A 17,298-nucleotide genomic window follows, 5' to 3' on the forward strand; every position below is an offset into this window, starting at 1 on the left:
GCATTGGCTAGACGTCAGCTATGGAACATATTTCTACTTCCTATGATGGACGGAGATGGCGCCATAGCCCCGTTTGAATGCAAATTGTCAAAAGAAGTACTTTGAAGTGCTAAAATTCAACGGAGACAAGCTTTAAAATGTTAAATTGAGCCAAAGTTATAAGCAGAAATTACGAAGATGACATTCGCTACTTCTGTGTGTGTCCATTTTTACGTCCCCATAAAGCAGGGGTGTCCAAAGTCGGTCCTCGAGGGCCGCCGTCCTGCCTGTTTTCTACCTCTCCCAGAAGCAACGCATCTCATTCACATCATCAGGACCATTTTGATGCTGCTTCAGAGCTGGCTGATGAGCTCATCATTTGAATCAGGGGTGTTGCTCCTGGGAGAGCTGGAAAACAGGCAGGATGGCGGCCTTCGAGGACCGACTTTGGACACCCCTGCCATAAAGCATATTTATTGTAAAAGGAAATGTAAAACGGGGAAAAAATTATATGAAAAAGTTTTGAACTTATAGATTTCCGTATATTTGGTTGGATCAACATTTTGGGGGTTAATTACCTTGTTTTTATTCACAATTTGCGTGACCTGATTGCTATATTCTGTAGGTTTAAAAGCTACCTGAGCTTTCAAGTTGTGTCCATTATTTGTAAAACCACTTCAAATGACTTCTACTGAGCATATTTTACAAAGATTCCACCGCATAGAGCTATATTTTACGTTTTAAGACTCACGCTGAATATTCCGGAAGTCTTGTTTTTGAGTTGGTGACGAGTCCTTACGTCACGTCACGGAAGGAACGCCCCTGACCGAGAAATGACACACTGTAGCAGTCCTTTCATCACCTCAATGCATTTTGCGGTACTTTGTTTGGTCTGAAAACTACGTGTTGATGGTGAAATTAGAAGGAAAACACATAAATAACGCGATGGTGAATCGTTGTGTGTTGTAGCAAGAGTACTATTTGATATTCGCTGACAAAAATTCCAAGGAGAAAAATCAGCCCATTTCCACAGAGCTTTGTCGCCACCTTGTAGGTGCTACATTTCTCTCCAGACGCCTCAAAATAAGACGGAAGGACTTCTTTAATCGATTGCAAACGTTTCTGCTTTCCTCTTCTATTTGAATCATATTCATAACTGGATGAGTAACAAGAAAGCATCTTCTCCAAATCTGAAGCCATTGTTTTGATTCTCAAGCAAGCCAAGACGTCTTGGCGTGACACCACGAACATGGGGGCAGGGCCTTCTGAAACTGGCCACTTCCGGTTTCAATTTGAAGTAGTTTTTAGACACTTTATGTCATGTTTATTGGTGTTTTGCATTTGACTAAAAATATCATCCTGCGTGTTTTGGGTTTTTCTGATGTCAGTTAGTAAACAAAAAAGTGGTGTCGGTTGTCCTTTAAAGAAATGCTGAAAATTCCTGACTCCACAAAAAAAAAATATATTGAAAAATACAACGTATATTGCTGGCTCAATAAGAACAACATGTAATTTCCATTGAGCTTTGATAAAGTCCTCCCTGTGACTATATCCTCCCTTAACCTCTTCATGAATACATATTACACGGAAGTGGCCAAGCCTCTAAACAAGACCTGTTTATATTCCCAATGCTATTTACTTTGGATTTGGTGATGATATTAATAATTCACATTTGTGTGCGTGAGTGAGCGCGCGTGCATGCGTGCGTAGCCGGCTCACCACGGATATTTGATGTTGCCCGGCAGTTGTCACTGGATTACAAATACCACCACGGGAGAGATGCCGCCCCTCTTGTTTAACCATCCAGAGTACAAATACCATAAAATTATGGATTACTTCACCGCATGTAGCAACCTTACAAAAATGAAATGAAATCTGGTCACTTGGCTAACTAGCTAGAAATAAAGCATAAAAATAAGCATTTATTTATGTACATAACTGAGATAACTTAAGTAGTTTTTCCCCCGCAAAAAATCAACAGCAATAATCAATATACAAATATAAAGATAGTCGGCGGTTTGTTAGATTACGCTGGAGTAGTTTTCTGTAAAAAAAAAAATCCTAAAAATGAGCAATAACTAGCTCATAGTCATATGATATGATGTAAACAATTAGCTATCTTGTCATCAAACAAGCAGGCTGTATGCGCAAAAACAAATGGATAGAGGGTCCAATTTCGTAGTAGTAGTAGTAGTAATAGTAAATTTAATTTAAGCGGCTTTCAAAACTCTCAAGGAATTTACACAACAGTAAAATAGCCACACTAAGTTGTACGAATGTAATGTGTTAATTACCTCAATTCCTGTTGCAATATCACAACTTCCAAGATGCACAACCCAGAGCTCCTTGAGACACTTTATTCAAAAATCCATCTATTCCATCAAGCCATCAATGACCATGTCACGGTTTGCGAGGTGGTGATGGCGGGTTCGGATCCCAAAAAGCAGGCAGGAGGGAGCATGAGGTTGTTTGACAAATTGTATTAAAATAAAGTCAGCAGGAACAAAATGTAAAACATCAAAATGATCTGAATGGAAAAAATACAAAGTAGCAAAAGAAAACCAAGTGTAAAAGTCCGCCAAGGTTAAACAAACACGTACACGATGCATGCTGCAACCAAGCAGCAAACAAACAATGAATCGGCACCGGATGATCGTGCCAGGTGTCCTTTTAAGTGTCATTGATTATAACGACCAGCACCTGCGAGGCTGCCGGCAGGGCTGACGTCGCCAATCTGATCGGGACGACCAGCACCTGTGCAGGTGCAGGCGGGGCCGACAGCGCCCCCCGTTGGTCGCCAACCAGATCATGACAGTACCCCCCCTTCAAGGGGCTGCTTCCAGAAGTCCCAACAGTCTCCCAAAAGGTCCACTCGCCAGGGAACGGTCGGTGGAGAGGGCAACCGCTGCCTCTCCAGCATACGACGGGCGGCGGCCTGATGGGAACGGGACTCGACCTGGGGTGGACGAAGACGCGGCACGGATCGTCGTGGGCGTGAGTGCGATCCCTCTCGCACGTTCACGCGACGGCGCATGGCTCTGCGTGGACGTCGAACTGCCAGGCGCAGAATGGCACCCCGTACGGCCGTATGGGACCAGGTCTCGGCCGGACGCCGACGTGGGCGTGAACTGCCCGGCTCCGGGGGAACGAGACCAGTCCAGAGCCGCTCCGGGATCCAGCGGTGAGTGGGGTCTCGGACTGACGTTGACGCGGACGTTGCACGGCTCGTCGTGGATGAGACTCAATTCGTCATGCACGACGACAGCGTGGCTGGACGTGGGCGTGCAATGCCAGTCACCCAGTTTCACCCTGGACGGCCACCTGGAAGGAGGTCTCGGCCGGACGTTTACGTGGACGTTGCGGCTCGTCGAGTGACGCAATTCAAACTCGACGAGGCTTGCGCTAACGTGGACGTAGCATTGCCAGGCACAGGGTGGAAATGAGACGGGTCCGATGTACCTGCGGGATCCGATCGTTGGCCGATTCATTCTGTCACGGTTTGCGAGGTGGTGATGGCGGGTTCGGATCCCAAAAAGCAGGCAGGAGGGAGCAGGAGGTTGTTTGACAAATTGTATTAAAATAAAGTCAGCAGGAACAAAATGTAAAACATCAAAATGATCTGAATGGAAAAAATACAAAGTAGCAAAAGAAAACCAAGTGTAAAAGTCCGCCAAGGTTAAACAAACACGTACACGATGCATGCTGCAACCAAGCAGCAAACAAACAATGAATCGGCACCGGATGATCGTGCCAGGTGTCCTTTTAAGTGTCATTGATTATAACGACCAGCACCTGCGAGGCTGCCGGCAGGGCTGACGTCGCTACCCGCTGGTCGCCAATCTGATCGGGACGACCAGCACCTGTGCAGGTGCAGGCAGGGCCGACAGCGCCCCCCGTTGGTCGCCAACCAGATCATGACAGACCATCACAAAGGTAAATAAAATGACTTTATTATATAGTACAGTTTATTTCTTTAATTTCAATACCATAGCACATTTATTATCCATACAATAAGGTATATTTTGTGTAGTTTTAAGGCGTATTTAGTAGAAAAGTATGTTTTATGTGGACCCGGGAATGGATTATTCTCATTTTAATGGTTACCTATGTGAAATTAATGTTTGGAATACACACTTTTTGCCTTACACACACTTTCTAGGAACCAATTAAGTTCGTAAGCCAAGGTATCACCGTATTTGAATTAAACACCAACAATGGATGGATGGATGGATGGATGGATGGATGGATGGATGGATGGATGGATGGATGGATGGATTTGCCGTTATTAGTCTCGCAGTGGAGAAATGTACATTTCACAGCAGCAAAGTTATGGTAATGGTTAGACAATATGCAAAATAGTCAATGACTTGACTCATCACTTTGCTGCTGTGAAATGTAAATTTCTCCACTGTGAGACTAATAAAGGCATATCCAATCCAATCCAAAATGGTGCCAAGTGGGTATGAGCAGCCAACTCACTGACAGTTGAGTGATTGATTATGCAGTGGTGAGAGGGGGCTTTACTCTCTTAAACAACTATAGGAGGCCGCTATTGGTGCTTCTTTTGAGAATAAAAACAGAAACAAACATGAAATAAAGGGAAAAAACAATTTTAGTACAGTTTCCATAATATTTGGCCAACCCTATTATGAAAAACAGCCAACTAGTCAACAGCACTGTGAACATACCACTATGTTCTTTGAGCTAAACGCATGTTAGCTAGCAAACCACAATAATTCTTCCGTTAGTTAGCTAATTTAGTAAAAACAACTAGTGACAAACCTTAGGCTCATCTTGTAATTAATAGCCTCCAGTAAATTAGCATAATGTCATGGTAAGAAGTATGTCAAATTGACATCGAATTCCACCTTTCCAAATAGTGAGCGTCACCCGCTACCCTGCGCTGTCACCCGGGAGGAGGAGGAGGTGGTAAACTATGTCACCTTGCCACCGATAATAGGGGTCTGTCAAGTCCGTCTCTCGTGCGCAACATGCTAATTATGCGCTTCCCTTTGCTCTGCTCAGGTAAACAAAAACGAAGAAACGACACAGCACAGCAGGGTGACCAAGCGTTCCGCTAGCACATCTGTCACGTTATCCATAAATGTGAGTGAATGCGCACACCTGCCTACTTAGGAGTTCAAAATGGGGTTGAAATGCGTAAATGCAAATCTCTGTGTACGGATTTAATTGCGCATTTGTGAATTAACAAAAAATACAGAAAAAAAAATGTTCCGCGAAAAAGTGTGTTGCCCTGAAAAGCTACGAAAACTTAATAAAGCTCATCATTGATTGGATATACCCGTAATTTGGGCCGCAGTTATTTTCAACATGATTAATGTTTACATGTGAACATGCCATAGCTTGTTTATTTCCGGAATGATGATTCGCCTTGATCATTCCCTACACTTTCAAACATGAGTATGATGTACCAAAAGGCTAATTAAGGCTCAATAAGTAGCATCAAGTACAAAGCCGAGAAATCAATGTATTTCCTCTTCCATTTGTCCGTGTCCATCCGACATTTATAACAGTAGGTGGGCAGCAATTAGTTAACAATTGATTTAGTCAGCCGTTCTGCATAAAAAAAGAAAAAATACCTTCTGCCAACCGACCAACCAACCAAAAACAATACTGAGCACTGTGACATGGGGAGGGGGGGGCAACATTTGCAAATCGGTGGTTGTGTGAATGCAAAGAATTGAGCACTTCGCCTCTAGCACAGTTAAAAATCGACAACTGTTGTTTCAAAAAGCTGCCTCATACTGCACTGCCTTTTTTTAGTCAAAGTCAGCTTTATTGTCAAATATGCTAATATGCATGACATACAGCACAGATGAAATTAATGTCCTCTCGGAGCCAGCTAAAAAGACATACAATTAACAACAGACAATACATGTAATTCTGAATGTAAAGTGAGGTAGTGACGTGTGTAAAGTGACGTAATGTAGTAATGCAAAAACAAACACCAAGAAAGGGTTGAAGTGATTGAAGTGAGGTCTTGCAGAGACAATGAGAAAGAACAAAAAATAGAGTACAGCGTGTAGCGTGTCCTCAGAGTTCGGTGAGTCTGGCAGTGGGAAGGGGAATTGTCAATGTCAGTTGAGGAGCTTCGTTTCATGTTTTGCTTATTCTAACTTGGAGTGAGTTTGTAACTTCTGCAAAATAGTGTCTCAAACTTTTCACGGCAACCGCAGGGGAATTATACAAACACATACAGAAATGTCCCAGGAATTTAGACATTGCCCGGAAATGTTTCGCCATTTGATAAGATGCCACAGTGTATCCATGAACCACCTAAACCGAGTTGTGAAGTACAATATTTTTCTTTTGAACTTCTTTCTGACTCTGAACTTTCCACCTGTACACACTCTATGGCATTTGTGTTCATGGCTAGAGAGCAATGCACTCAAATAAAACGGATGTAATCGGGATGATTCAGCACAGGTGGAGGAAGTGGAGTTAAAAATGACAAGACAAAAAAAATGCAGGAGGCTCACCGGTGGCATGAGGAAGCTCCTCTCTGGGGCAGCCGTGAAGCTCCTTCAGGTCAATCACACAGGATCCCTCGTCCCAAGCTCCATCCATCTGTCCGGCTCCCCCCTTCTGGTCCTCCACCTCGTTTCCAGCTTCTTCTGCAGAACACCGGCATCCAATCCGGTCCTCTTCCTTCCCTCGACAGTTGGATGGGAATGCTGCCGTCACGGCGATAGAGATCTGTGACCGCACTCCTCCAGTAGCATCCGAGATACCTTTTGCAGAGGGACCAGCTAGAGTCGGGGGGGGGGGGGGGGGGGGGGGGGGGGGGGTTGTAGAGGTGGAGAGTGATGAGGAAGTGTGACTTGGATTGAAAGAAAAAGCAGGACAGAATTGATGTTATGTGCGATACGGTGCTCTATCCATTAATCTCGGGCTGTCACAGCACGCCGAGATGACAGCACACTATGCCAAAAAGCAGGCTCACTCGCTCGCACACAAAACTATCTTCCTCTCTCTCTCCTGACTGAATGTAGATGTTCATTCTGATTCTGTTATTTTTTTTAGATAAACAAGCTAACCAGGGTGCCACCGGTTAGATAGTTAGCCAATGGGGTGCTCAGTCAACCTTTTGCATTAAGCGACTCAATATTTTTCCTGACTCCACAAAAAAATATAAATATTTTGAAAATACTCCTTTTTTTAAAGGACAACCGACGTCTCCGGACAAGTTGTGTCCATAATTTGTAAAATGGCTTCAAATGACTTCTACTGAGCGTATTTTACAAAGATTCCACCGCATATAGCTATATTTTACATTTTAAGACTCGCGCTGAATATTCCGGAAGTCTTGTTTTTGAGTTGGTGACGAGTCCGTACGTGACGTCACTGAAGGCACGCCCCTGACGAAAAAAAGGACACATTGTAGCATTCCTTCCATCACGTCAATGCATTTTGCTGTGCTTGTTTGGTCTGAAAACGTCACGTTGCACCAAAAAGAGCCAGAAGAGGGCGACCAAGCTCCATATAAGGAATTTATCAGCATGTGGAAACGGGCTGATTAATTCCTCACAGGGAGCTTGGTCGCCATTTTCTGCCTCTTTTCTGGGACGCTACATTGCAGTCCAGATGCCTCAAAATGACAAGGAAGGACTTCTTTAATCAATTGCAAACATGTATGCTTTCCTCTTCAGGACTATTTGAATCATATTCATAACTGGATGTGTAACAAGAAAGCATCTTCTCCGAATCTGAAGCCATTGTTTTGATTCTCCAGCAATGCAAGACATCTTGGCGTGACGTCACGAACTGGGGGTGGGACTTTCTGAAAATGCTCAATTCGCGGCTCAATTTTTTGGACACTAAATCATTGTATTGGTGTTTTACATTTGAATAAAAATATACTGCGTGTTTTGGGTATTTTTTATGCTATAAAACGTTTTTCTGATGTCAGTTAAGAAACAAAAAAGGGACGTCGGTTGTCCTTTAAGTCAGCTACTTTGATTGTTAGTAAATCTGATAATTAGCCATGTAGCTAGTTGTCAAAGTAGCAAGTGATCTCCATACTGGTTGTTTGACCTAGCTATAGTGAGTCCATTACTTTTTTGGGTTTGTACGCACACTAGTCAGTCAGACAGTTTATTGTTTAATAAATGGGTATATTTTTACTCAATCCAGCACATTGATCTTACAGGTCGTCAATGTTTTGGTCTCACTGGTCTGTCAACCTGAAAGTGGGCGAGTTAGCTAAAATGTTTGAGCTGTTTGTAACTGCGTGTAAAAATATACACAAGCAAATCTCACATAAAACCGAATAGTTGTTTAGTTAGCCCACAAGGTATTTGAATTAAACAAGAAAAACAGTTAGAAAATATGCAAAATAGTCAATGAGATGGTAGCACATGGGTAAGAGTAGCTAACTCGCTAACAGTTAGTTGAGTGATTGAAACTGGGGCGGTGGAGCGAAGGGGCTTTAGTCTCTGAAACAACTATAGTAGGCCGCTATTGGTGCTTCTTTTGAGAATAATAACAGAAACAAACATGAAATCAAGGGAAAAAAACAATTTTAGTACAGTTTCCGTAATATTTGGCTCAACCTATAATGAAAAACAGCCAACTAGCCAAAATCACTGTGAACATACCGCTGTTTTTTGATCTCAACGCATGTTAGCTAGCAAACCACAATAACTCTTCCGTTAGTTAGCTAATTTAGTGAAAACAACGAGTGACAAACCTTAGGCTTATCTTGTAATTAATAGCCTGCAAACATGAATTAAAGGGGAAAAACAGTTAGTACAGTTTCCTTCATATTTGACCAACCCTTAATTAGATAATTTAGTAAAAACAACTCGTGACAAGTGGGGGACTTAGCTAACAAATTAGTTTGAAAGAAAATAGCTAATTGGCAAAGTAGAAAGCAACGTTTGCAGACGCTAAAAGCAATCATCTTCTTCTTACTCTCTACAGCAACATTCCACCAATGCTCACAAAACAATGTCGGCATTTGTGAGGGTGCGCCTGCCAAGGTCACCGCACAAGAGAGCCCACCAAATCGATGCGGCTTTTCAATCTCGTTTGTTTGTGCGTGTTTGGTTTAATAAAACGGCGCCATGCACGGTGATGAAATGTCATGTACGACACAATGTAGGTTACTCCTGTAAGAAAATAAAGAAATAATCTCCCGCACTGAGTGACAGTGGCCTTTTTTTCTCATGCTAAATTCCATAGTGTAACGATTCCAGGTCATGTCGTGCTCAAACTACCCATCACGGATGTATATCTTCTTCTATAGCACAGACCATTAATTTAAAGAGGAGCTTTGTCCTATAATGTCGATGAGGCATACATCTTAAGCCAGCGTAAAAGAAACATTATTTCACCTCTCTACATTCCCGCATATGAATTTATCAAGTTTTTTTTTTCTGGAGATACGCTGCTCATCATTAATCTCTATTAGTGAGAGCATACGCGTGTGGTATAGAAGTAATGTTCATAGGAAGATTTCAAGTGATTTAAAGGACAACCGACGTCTCCGGACAAGTTGTGTCCATAATTTGTAAAATGGCTTCAGATGACTTCTACTTAGCGTATTTTACAAAGATTCTACCGCATATAGCTATATTTTACGTTTTAAGACTTGCGCTGAATATTCCGGAAGTCTTGTTTTTGAGTTGGTGACGAGTCCTCACCCTACGTCACTGAAGGAACGCCCCTGACCGAAAAAAGGACACATTGTAGCAGTCCTTCCATCACGTCAATGCATTTTGCTGTACTTGTTTGGTCTGAAAACTTCGCGTTGCACCAAAAAACAGGCAGAAGAGGGCGACAAAGCAATGTGTAAGGAATTAATCAACCTGTGGAAACGGGCTGATTAATTCCTTACACGGAGCTTTGTCGCCATTTTCTGCCTCTTTTTTTGGTGCAACACGAAGTTTTCACACCAAACAAGTACAGCAAAATGCATATTTAATCGATTGCAAACATGTATGCTTTCCTCTTCAGAACTATTTGAATCATATTCATAACTGGATGAGTAACAAGAAAGCATATTCTCCGAATCTGAAGCCATTGTTTTGATTCTCCAGCAAGGCAAGACGTCTTGGGGTGACGGCATGAACAAGGGGCCGGGACCTTCTGAAACTGGCCACTTCCGGCTTAATTTTTTTGCAGATTTTGGACACTTTAAGTCATTTTTATTGACTAAAAATATCATACTGTGTGTTTTGGGTATTTTAGATGCTATAAAACGTTTTTTTGATGTCAGGAAACAAAAAAGTGATGTCGGTTGTCCTTTAAGTGCAATATGTATATCTAAAATTGGGTCAGGTGTGAATTTCATGTATTTTTAAGTTTGTGTTTGGAATTATTCTCAAATAGATTCAAGGCTGACAGAAATGGAAAATTTGTCATGCTATTTGGTTTGAGCCCGTGAATAATTTTTTAAAAGGGCAGAAGTGTTTCTAAGCTAGTTCAATAAAAAGCTGGTTACTTAGCTAGCATGATAGCTTTCTAGCTAGCTAGCCATTTTGATGGCTCAGGAGTTTTTTTTTTTTTACTTTCGCCTGGTTTGTTAATTTTTGTCATTTCTACTTACAATTGTTGCTTTATTTTGTTTTTTCTGAACATCTAAGCATGTTTAATCTGTTTTCACCATGGATGCCACCGCCACAGAACGGTTACCACTGGCAAAATGTCATGATCATCAGCAACACAGTGAAATCCATAGTACTCGTTAAAAGTCACATTTTTGTGATGATTAGGTATTTAACTGAAGCAAAGCGTATTACACTGTCCGGGGTGGTGCGTGGGAGGAAGAGGTGAGGGGGAGGTAGCTGGTCTAATTTAGGGTCGCTGCCGAATGAAGATAAATTGCTTCCCGATGGCGCCATAAGACAAGGTGGGCCCACTCGATACAAGAGGGCTTCTTCCTCACTTCTCATCGTGCCTCTTCTGCTGCAAACACAACAGGATGAGCACCTCTATCGTCTTCTTAATGGAAACGTCCAGCCATTAAAATTCCAATTCAGCTTCTTTTTGAAGGCGAGACATCTGACGACAAAAGAACGCTGGGGTGTGTGGGTGTCAGTCAATAGGAAAAGTCAACTGCAGATGGAGACAAGTACAAGTATATCGCGATGGAGAAAATAAACATAGCCTATCATGGAATATGGATTCTTATATTAACCCCCTCCACAAAGTACTTGAGACCCATTAGAAGTTGTGCAAAATACTTTGTATATTCATTCAAAATGTTATTTTAGCTCGATTCAGCATTACTATCAAAGGTATATTTAAAGGGATTGTAGTTTTCTATCATTTTAGTGGTTGTTGTTGTTTTTTTTTAACTAGTCAATGTATTTTTTCTCTGCCTGACTAACGGGCATTCCAGTTACCGGTACTGTACCTCCACATTGACCCGGTAAGTCCGACTGCATTAACACTCTACAAACACGGCAACAAGCGGCTTGGCTTGATGTGTCAAGCAAACCTTAAGAGAAGACAAGAACGTAAACTGCGCACGGTGCTCTCAGATGAACGGCATGCTGAGATTTGCAAGTAAAGGTCAGACCTCTTGCTGGCAGGGAGATGATAGAGGTCGAAACGCGGCCCCGTTTCAACTCAAAAAAGGCCTTTATTTTCCAAACAACTACGACTTCACGTGGACAAAATACGTACGAAGCTATTTTCGAGATCAGTCACTTTTTGGCTTTTTCATACAGACAACTAGCAATGGAACGACCCAAATAAGTGACCCACCAACAAGCGATAACTAAATAACTCACCAACCATCCACACAATTGATTTAGACGCAATTTAAATCATGATCATGCCACCAGAGGAATGCAACAACCGATTAACTACCCTGAAAACAGACTAACCAACGTGCTAAAAATAACTCTTAAGATTTGGCTACATCTATTTTAGTACAGTTCAAAAACTCATTTATATGGCAATGTTCTATATATCATTCAATTAAAAAAATATTTTTGAAAAGTCAGGAAAAATCTTGAATTTGCGCATCATCCATACACAATTCACACAGTTTGCGTTATCAAAATATGCTAAATGATTTTGCGATTAAAATTAGCATTTACCTTCACATTCCTTCAACATGTCAGTAAACAACACTCGCAAAAAAAAATGTGTGTAGCAGATACGATGAGATGAAGTGAAGGCATAAACAACCAACTTGTCTGTTTATACTTGACAGCATCATTGACGATTTAGAATACAATCCCCATCAAATTAAAATTTATAGGCTGACTCACTGTCAAGTATCCATTTTTTTTTTGTTGCGCCTTTTTTATAACTTGCAGGAGTTGTAGGTAGGCGGAGAACTAGCCATGAAGCAGTCAACTCTTCAATGACTCGTAGCGTTTCCTCGTTATCGCTGCCCGAATAAAAAAGGCCTGAATACGAGAGCCGACATGAAAAGTGTCATACAAGAATAGACCTCATGCAAATGTCCTCCTTTGTTAATCCAATTTGGCAATCACCGCCAAGCCTCTGTAATAACTCGCAACGATGGCTTAAGAATGGCAAGTGGCTGCTTGTGGGTTTTATATGGAAAACTTCCCAGCGTGCCTGACTTTTCATTTCCTCCAAGGAAAGGGGTAAAAGATGAGTCAAGGTACAGCTTCCTGTTGGGGAGGTGGTGTTGAAATATTCACGAGTAGTGAGAAAGGGAACTATTTTTCCGGCGGGAAAAGCAATGCATTAAGGTCATTTGTTGGTTGGTAAACAATATGTAGGCTGTCACGACAGCGGCTCTGATGCCTTTTGGAAAAATAACAACTGAATGACAGACCTTTAGATAAACCAACTAAATTACGGATCAACCAATAAGCAACAGTAACTAACTGACCAACCAGCCAAAACAACCATGGCATGACAAAAATAAACCATAGTTGTCAAACTCAAGGGGAAAGGACCAGATACGGCCCGGCCCGCCAACTCATTTTATTTTGCTGCCTTCGAGGACCAGGTTTGAACACCACTAAACTAACTGACAGAATAGACAAAAAAATAACAAAACTAACTAACCATTCTATCGGACTGAATGATCAACCAAGCAGTCAGGAAAGTAGCTAGATGACTAAAACAAGCGAACTGACTGACCAACTGGCTCACGAAAAGATCAACTATGTGAAAATGTTGATCTCGAAACCGTTGACTGATAAACGAATACACTGGCCAACCAAACTAAACTACCAACCAACTACTCATCTAGCAAATAATGTTTTTCTTAATGCTTTTTGTATGCAAGACTGGCTTCCTGCGAGTAACGATGAGCAGAAGTATGGATTGCGATCGAGAGGCGCAGACAATGTTTAAATATTTACCACAGACAAAAACAATTTGAAATGCGGCCGGGCTTTAAAGCGACTTTTGGGTTGGCAAACAACGCGGGGCTCCCGGTTTGTTGCTGTGCTGCCATTCGAATGTACAGCACAGTGTAACAAAGACACGGCAACATTGAGATGCATCCTCAAAAGGGGCAGTCAACAAAACCTGCAACTATATGTGTGTTTATCAGATGAAACATTTCTGTAGTGTAAAATTATGAATATTAAAACAAGTGTTTATTTTCAGTCAATTGCATGATTGTGATTTTTCACCAGTTAAGCTAACTAGCCTACTGAAATTGGTCCAACCAAACAACCTGTGATGGTCCGAGCAGAATTTAAGAAGGATTGTCTCGGATTCATGTTTTCATTGAATTACTTCGATCCACGTGCATAATCCAAAAAAATAATTCCAACGAAGAGTTCTACATATTTTTCACTACTATTTACTGCACTCAAATCTTCCAACCGAGCAAGCGGAGTGGAAACACCGGCCCATTGTTAACATGCCGTGCGAGAAGCACGACGTCCCCCTCCCCCCCATCATCGTCGACTCCATCTCGGAAACCTTTTGGCTGGCACTGATAAAATATTTAAGATCTCCCATGATTAAAGTGCATTTCGCTCACCTTGGCTCCAAAAAAATCCATTAACCCCTGGAGAATCGATGACATCGATTCCACCGATAGAAGCGGCTGGAATGTAGTGCGGAGGGGTCAAAGTACAAGGTGAACAGTACAGTGCGGTCACTGGGGATTTTTGGCGGGATGAAAAATGTATGGCATATCAGTCAGGCTCATACAGTTATTTGTATGAAGCTTGACACAAATACCAAAAAAAAGAGTACAAAGCATCATAAAACAGTATTGTGATTAAAAGTTTGTCACCGGCGTTGAAGAGTTATCTGCAATGAAAAAGAAAAGGAGAAATGACCGCTCAAAATAGCTGCTAAGAAGCTATTGGCGATTTGTTTACAAAACCAGCAAATCACTTTCATATGCCTCATCTTGGACTCTAGTGGTGAATTTGAGGCTATGTTTGTAATGTTTGACAATTAGCAGCACAGAATAAAGGTATACGCTAGCTACATTAGCTTCGTGCGCTAGCGACATTAGCTTCGGGTGATAGCGACATTAGCTTCGGGCGCTAGACACAAAGTAATCAAGCCTGTGTAGTACACAAAAAATAAATGAATAAAAATCACCCAAATAAATGCTTAGAACCTCAGCTAAGCGACAACAACTCGCCAAGCCAAACACTTTGAAGATAAAATGAAGCTATTAGGCTTGACACTGCCGCACCAAATCATTATCAGCTAAATCCCAGCGATGAGGCTAATGGCAGGAGGAAAATGAGCAGAAGGATGGGGAGCTAATGATAATTAGTTTTTTTCACTCCCGACAACCCAGGAAAAGAGAATAGCAACAAAAGAACGACAAGGAGCCCTGAGAAGTGTCATGGGAAGACTTAAGGGAGCCAAGTTAATCACCAGGAAAAAAAAAGATGTACGACTAATTGGAAAAAAGTGTTCCAAACTATCTTGATGGATGCTGCAGAGTAGCGTAGCAGCTTGAGGGGAAAAAAGTTAGGGAGTTTCAAGTTGGGGATTTTACGGAAAGACATCAAAGTTTGCCGCTATGCTACATTTACACAATAACGAAAATCCTAAAACTTGTGTAATCCTGTTGGATCAGCCGAGTTGCCATATCGAGGCTGTCACTCTCTACCGACAGTGACCATTTTCACTGAGAGCTTTAAATGTCTTTCATTTAAAGACACATTTCTGACGTAACAAAAACACTTTTATCGCCAATGATGCAGTACTAGCACACGTCTGTGTAAGCTCTAAGGCGTGGTCCAACGATGAAAAAGTTTCTTCAGCCATCATCTGTACTTCTTTGAAGGTGTCGGACGTTTCGCTTCTTATCCAAGATGCTTCGTCAGCGGACTAAAGTCTTTTTGCTGGTAGTTTCGGCCCTATATATATATCCCTACTGTCCAGACATGGCGGTGCCGGACTCTGCTATGATTGGTCCCTGCTCTCAGGTTGGGGGGAGCAGAGGACTACTCCCTGCGGCTACACTGATTAATTCTATTGTCCTGACTGAATACTTCTATTGTCCTGCCTGAGTATGAGGTCTACAGCTAACCTGATTGCCCCATTTGCTCTGGTATAACTAAGCTTGCGTTGCCCAAGAAGTCTGTTGTACGAACGATCCAAATTGAACCTCACCCCACCATGGCGGTTTAATGAAGGATTTGCTGTTTTATGAAAGTTTTATGAAAGGATTTTGCTGTTTTATGAAAATAGCTTCTTTTACTCCCCTTCCGAACATTCCATTTTCTCTCGCCAAGATTTTAACCTCATTGTCGTCAAATGAATCTTTGCTAGCTTTGCTAGGTTTTAGGTGTATATGTCCTGCCGATTGAGGCCCACTAGTATTATCCCTGGGATGTTTTCTTGAGAATTTGTTTAGTCTCCCCTACATATTGCACTTTACAATTTTCATTTTTACAATGTATTGAATAAACTACATTACTTTGTTTTTCATTTGGCAGCCTATCTTTTGGATGCACTAATTTTTGCCTTAACGTGTTTCTCGGTTTGAAATAAGTAGGAATTTTGTGTTGCCAAAGGACTGCAATGTAAGGTACTGCTACTCCACTCCTTTGAGTATCTTCAGATTTTTTTTGGTTTCATTAATAATTGTAAACCACAAGATCCAGAGTTCTTGTTTAGTTCTTCAACCGACAACCTCAGCAGTCACTGCGATATGCAGGTGACGTGGTGACACAGAATGTATCAGGAGGTTCACTGGTCAATTGGTCGTTTAGTTGCGGTATTTGATCAGTATATTTATTGGCAGGCTTATGCTGCTGCAAACCGATCCGAAGTAAACAAGTGTTGGGCGGTTTAGCTAAAATCCATCTCAGTAGTCTCCCAATCTGGCAAATATCGGCCATTGCTGTCAACAGACAATTGCCCTAAAACTCGGATTGCAAATGTCACGTCTTCAACATTTTATAGGTTTGCTCAATCTGAGAAATTTTCAGATGCAAAGCAAAAAAAACGATCAATACTGATGTCCGACTGGCTTCAATAAAGGATCAAAGACGGAAGGGTACTAGAGAATATCAGACATTTAGATTCAAATATAAAAGCAAGGGCGAAAATATTCTAAATAAGGAACAATTGGAGGAAATGCTCTGAGGCACTATCTTAGGTTTCATGAACAATGGCTGGCTCTTCCGGAAAAAAAAACCATCACAGTCGGCATGTAATTACCACCCGAGTGAGACAAATTCATAATCTGGGGCGCTTTAGGGCTCCGGGTGCCTGTGGTCATAACTGATATCTACTGTATGAAATGTGGCCCCCGGAAAAAAAAAATGGATATAAGGATAAAAAAGCCTCATGATCCAAAGCATCCCACACCATGGTGGAGGGAGCATGTACGGATACACATTGATTTTTTTTCCTTCTATTTAAGATACCGGAGTGCTCGTGAAAGTTTCTTTCTCTGCTCCTTGGGTTGCAGATATACTGTTAAAGCCATTTTCAAGACGGACTTTTCAAGAATAGATGGACATCATTAAGGTTGGACAGCTCCGATACTAGCAAAAATAGCAAATAATATTCCTACTAAAGCACTACTGAAGGCCTAAGAGTGACACGCACAGCCCATCACTGCATTTTGGGTTGATTGAGAATGATGCACCTGTGGAATCAGAATTAATGTCTACCCAAACTGGTATATGTACATATATTGGTACAAATAAAGGCTTTATCCAAACATCTCCCAAATCAGGTTTGTCCATCCCTCTCATCAACAAATCAAGCAACTTTAAAAAACAAATCCTTTGCGGCATGTTTTTCCCTGGGGGGAAAAAAATCCAGCGGGGGCCTTTAGATTCCATTTGAAATCATTAATAATTCACAAACTCGTGTTTGATATCGTAAATATGCACTCGGGTCCACACACTCCACAGAACTATT

At 41.7% G+C, this 17,298-nt stretch overlaps 1 protein-coding gene across 4 annotated transcripts in view; it reads right to left on the minus strand.

Moving 5' to 3' along the window:
* The window catches only part of inpp4b (inositol polyphosphate-4-phosphatase type II B), a 159,778-nt gene extending 153,194 nt beyond the window's left edge, over window positions 1-6,584 (minus strand). For 2 of the 4 annotated variants that reach the window (XR_016116309.1, XM_089006956.1), the window contains exon 1: window positions 6,480-6,582. Coding sequence is in view for 3 of the 4 variants with exons in the window: in XM_089006956.1 (XP_088863082.1) it covers window positions 6,480-6,567 (88 nt within the window). In the remaining variant the exon portion in view is untranslated. Of the gene's footprint in view, window positions 1-6,479 lie in introns of all 4 variants that reach the window. The other 2 variants (XM_089006957.1, XM_089006955.1) reach the window with 2 other exon arrangements.
* Between the last annotated feature and the right edge of the window lie 10,714 nt (window positions 6,585-17,298).

Source organism: Hippocampus bargibanti, linkage group LG10, assembly GCF_051943395.1.
Source record: "Hippocampus bargibanti isolate YZ-2025 linkage group LG10, ASM5194339v1, whole genome shotgun sequence".
NCBI classification, from domain to species: Eukaryota; Metazoa; Chordata; class Actinopteri; order Syngnathiformes; family Syngnathidae; genus Hippocampus; species Hippocampus bargibanti.